Source organism: Lactuca virosa, chromosome 1 (assembly GCF_052849685.1).
Source record: "Lactuca virosa cultivar CGN04683 chromosome 1, Lactuca_virosa_CGN04683_v6, whole genome shotgun sequence".
Lineage (NCBI taxonomy): Eukaryota > Viridiplantae > Streptophyta > Magnoliopsida > Asterales > Asteraceae > Lactuca > Lactuca virosa.
The window spans coordinates 319279605-319288526 of NC_136426.1; the positions used below are offsets into that span (position 1 = coordinate 319279605).

The 8922-nt window shown below is 35.5% G+C and overlaps 1 protein-coding gene and 1 non-coding gene across 2 annotated transcripts; one reads left to right on the forward strand and one right to left on the reverse strand.

Moving 5' to 3' along the window:
- Window positions 1-2658: 2658 nt before the first annotated feature.
- Window positions 2659-2786, forward strand: LOC145151867 (small nucleolar RNA snoR111). The gene has a single exon (XR_013732417.1). It is a non-coding gene; the product is annotated as a small nucleolar RNA snoR111 (small nucleolar RNA).
- Window positions 2787-6277: 3491 nt separating this feature from the next.
- Window positions 6278-6802, reverse strand: LOC145131175 (zinc finger BED domain-containing protein RICESLEEPER 1-like). Its single transcript, XM_079065908.1, has 2 exons — window positions 6462-6802; window positions 6278-6416 (listed from the first exon to the last, which is right to left on the reverse strand). Exons 1-2 carry the CDS (start codon window positions 6800-6802, stop codon window positions 6278-6280), a joined length of 480 nt encoding a protein of 159 aa, XP_078922034.1.
- Between the last annotated feature and the right edge of the window lie 2120 nt (window positions 6803-8922).

Consider the following 8922-nt stretch of genomic DNA (forward strand, 5'->3'; position numbering starts at 1 on the left):
GCGGCGGCGGCTGAGACATAATAACTAGGTTTAGGGTTGATAACTGGTGAAGTTAAGGCTATATACCCGGTTCCTTCAAAACATATTCCCATAACAACAACTATGGTCCCTCCCTTCTAAAGTCATTTCAAATGGAGTCCGAAATTTACCTTTTTAACCCCTATTTCCATAAATCTTTTCATAATAAATCTCAAAACTTACCAAATAGCCCATGCCCTCAGAAAACTTTACAAATTGAATCTGGAATTTACCATTTAGCCCTTGTTTCCCAAAATCTATTCAAATTAAATCCCGATAGTTTATCAAGCGGTCCCTGCCTTCATAATTAATTACGAAACCAGTCCAAAACTTACACTTTTTACCCCCAATCTCTAAAATTGTGACAATTTAGCTCTTCGAGACCATCCTTTATACATAATTATTTATTTTAGGGCTACTATTCGTTCATTAATTAATTTATTTATCTAATAAATAAACGGGGTGTTACAGTTTAGGCTTTGCTAGGTTTAAATTTTCAAGTTGTGACAACACGATATCCAAGGCGAACTCGAAATCCTAGCAGTCCTTCCGCTAACTGGCTCACCACCGGAGCCGGGACCAAACCCTGGTCCTACCCATGCGTGATCATCCTTATATGGCAAAGTAGGTATCCTCAACATCAGAGCATAACCAATAATTCTCCTTCACATAAGCTTCTTAGATTCACCAAGACTCTCACCGATTCGAGTATAGATCATGTGCTTTCAGTAGTACGGGCCCATACTACCTTCCACACCTATCCATACTTTCCTCAACAATCCCCCCGAATCCTCTAAGTCACCTAATCCACTGGTGCACCAAATATCCGCTAAACAGCAACACAATACCCACCAAAGCAATTCCTAGGCTCCCCCTAGGTTCCCAACCTCACCGGACCGCCCCACTAACTCACTGGAGCATATCCTTGGCTTTCCTAGGTTCCCAACCTCACCGGACCGCCTCACTAACTCACTGGAGCATATCCTAGGCTTTCCTAGGTTCCCAACCTCGCCCTGCCATCAGCTGCTGGAGAACTCCTCATGATGCCAACCATCCACCTTCTGGATATCGTCATATCCGCTTAGTAGCTGACTCCCATCACTCAAGAGTTCCACAAAGCATAAAGCAAGCAACATTCGTGTATAAGCACTCTGATCCAAAGAACTATCATAGAACCTACAGCCCACACATCGCAACTCGTGCTATCCACATCCATCCATCCTCACTATCGGCTGCCTTATGCATGCAAATTATACACAGAACAAGATCTAATAGACTGTCGAATAATAGACTCTACCCTAGGACCACAACCAGACGAGGAACAGGAAATAAGGCTAAATCAATTATTCTAAGGCTATAAGATCCTAACCGTATACAATTTTGAAAGCATACATGTAGCAGTTACTAATACCGATAATCATTCTCATTATAGCATGGCATCCAATATTCCCAATGCTACAAGCACCACATATCAGGCCAATCTATTGTTGACTACTCAGCACTAGCATGCAAGTCTACCAGCTCATACAACATATACATGCATCTCCCCTAGCCCTAACTAGCATGCGATTCACAGATTCATAAACAAAGTCATAACAAATAACATATATGGGTATTCTGGGGAAACTTACTTGAGCTCGGTTGATTACATGCACCACACCCTTTATTGTCTTAGAAAACTTTTTCCTTGAAAACATTTTTCTTTTTAAAAACTTTACAGATCCTCAGTTTGAGTTCGGACACCCCCGAAAGTATGTCCAAATCCCTCAAACCAAAGGCTCTGATACCAACTTGTAACGACCCAAAAATCAGGGGTAAAAATTTCATTTTTAATACGACCCAAACATAATATCATTTATTCCAATCATTCCAAAACATTGTTAATTAAAATTTTTTATCAGAGTTCATCCCAAAATCATTCATTGCGGAAAACGTAGGTGTGTGCACTGCGATCAATCCAAACCCTTCTTTTCCAAATCGATGATACCTGAAACCAAAACTGTAAACCGTAAGCACAAAGCTTAATGAGTCCCCCAAAGCATACCCCACACACAATCCACATAACACATATCATATTAGCTAAAAAATCTATCTCTACCACATATCACATATCATATTAGCTATACAAATTATCTCTACCACATAAGCCATGCATACCAACATATAAGGATGTCGTGGGCTCCCCCAGGGTCTTATACCTTCATTCCGTGGGCTCCCCCATGGTCTTTACCTTTTCTAACGATGAAACTTATAAAATCGAATTCATGATTATATTTGAATGTTCGTTTAATTAGTATGATTGATAAAAAAAAAAATTATCAAAATTTACAATAATGTTGTAATTGATTGTTTGTAAAATAGGAGACCGATATTTGGATTTGCATCGGCAAGGGAAAATGCTAATAAGGGGCAAGAACGTAAATGTCCATGAAGGGCATCTAGGGTTTCTTTTTATTTTTATCACGCCTCTTCTCTTTATAAGTAAGCGGCTGTTTCTCTTGTATCCATTTTGCTATCTACTCAGGTTGGTTTTGAATTCATCTCTTTGTTCTGTAGTATGTTTTTCTTATTTCTTATCAAGAAAACTTTGATTTCTATTATAATTTCGAGCAATTTTTTTTACTATTTCTATTCCTCTGTTGATAAGTCTGAGTGACATTGATGAATTGTCTCTTCATTTTGACAACTGATGGATAAAGTAAAGATGGCGAGATATCGTTTCAGCCGTCAATTTCTCGATTGACGATCTGATTGTTGCTCGTCCACAATTTATGTACCTCATTTTTCAACTTCTTTATTTCTTCCATTTTTTATGTGTAATTTTTAATTTTGGCGATTTAGGTAGTTCTTGAGGCCTAATTGAAGTCGCTGTTAATAAGATTTTTTCCGTTTCTTGAGTTGTGGTCAACTTAGTTCCCATTTTTATGTAATTTCTTTTGGTTCGCAATTATAATTGATATAAAAAAATTTCTATTGGTACCGTACAAATTATACTTATACCAATTTATTTGGCTACCAACATGTTTGGTTGGTACAAATTGGTAATGGTATATACCAATTGATATATGTTTGGTTGGTACAAATTGGTAATGATATATACCGTTCTTTAATTTTCTACTGGAAGATTTCAAAATAAACAAAGACATTGAGATTTTGATGTTTAGTATAGAAATTAGTTACGTAGTCTTTTTGTTTACAAAAGAATTCTACTAAAATAAAGACATCGGGATTTTAATGTTTAGTATAGAAATTAGTTACTTAGATCTTTTTGTTTACAAAAGAATTATACTAAAGTAAAGCTAAAGTAACGTTTTAATTTTGTGTTTTAACGTGGTAATAACTATCGACTAATTCAATCAAATGACTAATATAATGTTATTAAAACTGTAAATACTAAACACAATTAGTAGTTGAAATATACGATTTCATATATATATATATATATATATATATATATATATATATATATATATATATATATATATATATAATAAATGAATTGGTTGGTACGATATTACCATGATATTCAAATTTTTGTACCATTACCGTACTAACATTTATCAATTGGTACGGTACTACCAACCAAACATGTTGGCTACCAAATATATTGACTACCAAGTTTTTTGGTTCGGTTGGTAACATGTTGGTTGGTTTTCCGTGGTACAATTTTGTCAGCCCTACATAAGTTGTCATCATTTAGATATATAATGTTACAGGAAAACAAATATTAATAAATTGTGTTTGAATTTTAAAAACGCAAAACATTTTATTCCCTAAAAGTGCTTGTTAGTTGCCCTAGCAAATCCAACGTTTTAGATATGGATTATGTCACTAAATGGTTATGAACTTTTTCATTTTGTTTTAAAAGGGATGTTTTTTTAGACTAAAAGCTTAAAATTATATATATACATGTTAATAAAGTCATTTTAAGGAAGAAAACCTTAGAAAAACCCAATATATATCTATAGTTCTTAAAAAAAACTATATTATTTTTTTTAGTTTCTTAAAACCTTTTATTTTTTAAATTGTTTAATTTAAGGCTTTGTGGTCGTTAAACCATAGATCTCATCTTGTTGTCATTAGACATAATATGATGATTCATCTTCTCATGAAGATGGAGGTCGAATATGATGATTAATATAGATCTAACTACTGTCTGTTCTAACTTATTAAACCCAAATAACTAATAAAAAAACACATAAATTTTGAACACAAATCCAAGCAATTGCAGAGAAATTTTTTTTAAAAAAAATCCTCAGTCTCGAAGAAGAACCGATACCATTATTGAATAAAAACCTAGTAATAAGAATTGAGTTTTAACAATAGTTGTGATTAACTAACGACCTAATGACTTTTTGTGCATCTTAAATTTCTTGGAAATAGAGTAATCTAACTAATACAAATGTCATTTTAAAGTAATAAAACCATTACATAAAATCCATAAAATTAAATACTTCAAAACATGACTTTGTAGTTTTTATAAAAACATTAGAGTAATCCCAAAATCGTAAAGTGCGAAACCATTGGTGGATGCAGTGTAATCAAGTCGATTTTTTCCCTTTGCTACTAGAAGTAGTTGAAACATTTAAACATAAAATCGTAAGTACAAGTTTAATGAGATTCCTAAAATACCACATATCATACATAATTGTGAGCCTGCCCTAGGGGTATATTTAAAGCAACACCCATAGTCTTACGATAATTTTCGTTGTTACAGTCACCCTGCAGTTTTTCCTGTTATGGTCCCCCATAGTCTTTTATGTAATTTCTATGGTCCCTCATGTTTTTTTATACGATTGTCATGGTACCTCCATGGTCTTTAATGCAAGAGTCACAAAGAAAACTAGCATATTACATAGTATACTGAGAAAACTCACATCGCTAATCAAGTAGACTATACCACAACTCGCAAGATCGGGAAGTTAGTACTACTGGGTGTCGATTGGGTAAAATTTTCGGGTTTTGGGTAGAACGGGTCGGGTAGAACGGGTATTTCCTTAAGAAAATAATACTCGTTACCCGACCTATATTGAAATTCGGGTATTCGGGTATTCGGGTTTGAGGTCGGGTCGAGTAATTATCGGGTATACCCGAAAATTTCTTAAGTGACATTTTTTTTTACATTTTGGTTGGTTTAATAAAGAATTGGGTAGGAAAATACTTCATACAATTAAAAAGTATATATATAATAACAATACAAATCATTATAATATGTTATGTAATTTTTTAATTCCAATCCAAATTTTGATAAAAAAAAAAGCCATGAATATGATTAGCATGGAATAATAAGTCTAAACACAACAAAAAAAGTCTAAATAATTAAAGTCTAAACACAACAAAAAAAGTCTAAACACAACCCAACTAAACAATAAAAGTCTAAACATAACAAAAGAGTAAAATTCATAAGTCATAACCCAACTCAAAACATAAAAATCTAAACATAACAAAAAAAAGTCTTGCATCTTCATGGTGTCATATTCATTTCCGTATCCAATCCGAGCTCTAATTAGACGTACCAACTTCTCCCAATCCTATACAAATAGTATAAGCATTAAAAGGACAAAACATAACATGTCAAAATATTAAAAAATATTAAAGATAAACAACTACCTTTATCAATTTCTTGTAGGTTTTCCCAATCTTGTTCAAAATCGATGTTGTCACTTATACCACCCTGAAGCCAATCTTGGGTACAAATTATACTTTCAACAATCTTAGGAGTCAAAGAACTCCTATACGGATCCAAAACCCTCCCGCTGGTGCTAAAAACAGATTCTGAAGCCACAGTTGAGACGGGAATGGCAAACAAATCTTTAGCCATCAAGGATAGAATCAGAAATCTTGGACTATTCACTTTCCACCACTCTAAAATGTTAAACATTGACGAGTCTTCTTCAAAACTTTCTTTTAAATACTTTTCTAACTCGCCAATTGATTAAATTATGTTTGTTTTCATCTTTTCTCTTAGTTTATTTCTCAATGTTGGTTTTGGTGTCGTAGCATCTGGATTTTGGCGTTTCCCTAAAATCGACGATGAATTACTAGACCCGGTAGTACTAGAAGTAGTACTTGCAGAATGAATTCTAATGTAATCATTATATAATTCATACATAGAATCCATAATATATTTCTTTTTCTCCTCCATCTTTTCTTTTCCATAAAGATCCTCAAGTAGTATAATCAAATACTTTACTTTGTTCCTCGGGCCAAGAATCAAAGCAAAGTAGAGCAATATATTCATTTTTTCTATGTCGCCAAATTACTTATCAAACTTTACTCTCATTGCCAATGCAATATCACAAAGGCTAGCATCGGAAATAACATCATCCAATAGTGTACGAATGGAATAAATATATTCAATGCACGTGTTTGATGTCACGTATAGTGTCCCGGAAATCCTTTCAGTAACATCAGAAAATGGTTTTTAAAAATGACAAAAATGCCTAACATGTTGCCAATCGCTCGGTGAAGGAATCGATAAACCCGCCTTTTCAATGTCGGAATGAAACTCATATTCCTCTAGATCGTATCTCTCAAAAGTTTTTTCATAAGCTTGGGCAATATTCAACATACGATAAGTAGAGTTCCATCTTGTTGGAATATCTCTTACCAAGTGTTTCGTTGTACCCGAATTAACAAGCTTAGCAAACTTGGTGAATTTGCCAATACTTGAAGGTGATTGCCTAATCCACTTTACCGTCCATCTAATTATCTCAACCGGCTTATCAACCTTTTTAATACCATCTTGCACCACCAAGTTTAAAATATGGGCAACACATCCCATGTGTGTCCATTTCCCATTTAAGAGACACTTGTTGGAATTTTGAAAGATTTTTTTTAAAAAACTCAATTGCCACATCATTAGCACTTGCGTTGTCAACGGAAATTGTGAAAACATTTTTTATTCTCCAATCTATTAAACATTTCTCAACCACTAATCCAATATCAACCCCACGATGACTCTCTTGAGGACAAAAACTCAACACTTTTTTTTTTCAATTTCCATTCATTGTCTACAAAGTGGGCGGTGAGACACATATAACTTGATTGCTGTGTAGAAGTCCAAGTATCGGTGGTCAAACAAATCCTACCAACGTTTTTTTAAATAAAACTTCGAAGTTTTTCTTTTTCTTCTTGAAACAATTAGTAGGTATCGGTTGTACTTGTACATTTCTACATGGAATTTTAAACATTGGTTGAGTAACACTATAGTAATATTTATAGCCCCCACCTTCCACAAAACTAAATGGAAGTTCATCAACTACTAACATGTGTGCCAAAGCCTTCATACTCTCTTTTTGATCAAATTTACAAGATGTTAATTTGTTCATCACCAAAAGCTATTTGTGTTTGATCGACATTTACTTTAGCTAAGTAAGGCACACATTTGTATAAATGTAACACCCATGAAAATCATGCCAATTTAAAACTTTTTAAGTCATTCAAAAATCAATAATTATTACAAATATGTTTTCAAAACGGTTTAATGTCAGAGTTTCCCAGAATCAAATCATAAAAACATAAGGAAGTGCACTATCATGCCTTCGCCTTCCCGCAATCATCAGAAGTACCTGAAACAATAATTGATATATGTAAGCTCGAAGGCTTAGTGAGTTACCCCCAAAATACCAACGCCATACATATATAACCATATCATATAAACAAACAGCATACATAATGAGCCTTCAGTCTGACTGGACCGCCTCACATGCCTTCAACCTATTTGGACCGCTCTCCGAGCCTTCGGCACGTCTGGACCGCCTCGCAGGGCCTACAGCCTATCCGGACCGCTCGTCCGGCCTTCGGTCTGACTAGTAGGCCCTCCTGGGCCTGTAGTTTATCCGGACCGCCCTAGGTATGTTGGCCTTCAGCACAAAGCAGGACCACCTCAACCCAACCCCCAATCAAACAAACATGTGCACATAAATATCATACGCTAGCATATATAACAGTCAAACCGATCTAACAGATCACCAATCATAGCAACATCCTATAACCAGGATACAGACCTAACCGATCACTAACATAGCATCATCCTACATACCAAGATACCGACCTAACCAGGTCACTAAACATATCACCAACCTAACTACCAGTATGTAAATCAATAAGCATATCATGCAATAACCCGGATACAAATCCGAAAAAGGGCCGGCATTGGTGCCTTAGACCCCGTTGATATAGTGAGGAGAACTCACCTCAAACGGCAGATAAATCCCACAATTGCTGTAGCTGCTACGAACTGGCTTCCACGAACTGAACCAAACAACCATACCATTCTTTAATACTCACCTATGGCAAAACCACCCGACACTAATCCCATAAATGGTCCAACTAACCAAGCCCACAATTGGCCCAAGCCCATTGGGCCCAATCAAGGCCTAACTACATGGGGCCCACTAAGGCCCAATTCAACATCCAAGGCCCATTAGGGCAAGCCCAACAAGGCAAGCCCAATCAGAAGTCCATTACTCTAAAATCCTTAGTCCATTATGAGCCCAAAGCAAAGGATAAGTCCAATACCAAGCTAGCCAACAATCAACGAGTCCAAAACTTGCACAGAAGCTGCTCACGTCGTGAGCACCTTATGCTCACGTCGTGAGGTCGTGATTTCAGCCCATAAACTTCCTCGCATACGTTCTCACGTCGTGAGGCTTCATTCCTCACATCGTGAGTCCAGATCTAACCAAAAATGAGCATTAAGCTCCTAATCCATTAAGACTTAACATGGGACAGTCTAGAGGGTCTTCCTTGACCCAAAGGACCATAAAAATCAAAGCTTTTTGGACATTCATGTCCAATACATGTCCCAACATCAACTAGGGCACAAATGAAGAAATATGACATCAAATCTCATGCAAGAGTCATAAAACTCTACCAAACTTAAGATCTAGCAATTATCAC

What these genes read in the sequence shown, in the direction of transcription:
- LOC145131175 (XM_079065908.1), bottom strand. Translation starts at nt 6,802, where the DNA reads ATGGGATGTGTTGCCCATATTTTAAACTTGGTGGTGCAAGATGGTATT. An exon ending in AGCGATTGGCAACATGTTAG is followed by an intron (nt 6,417 to 6,461) that starts GCATTTTTGTCA and finishes TGTTACTGAAAG; the next exon opens with GATTTCCGGGACACTATACG.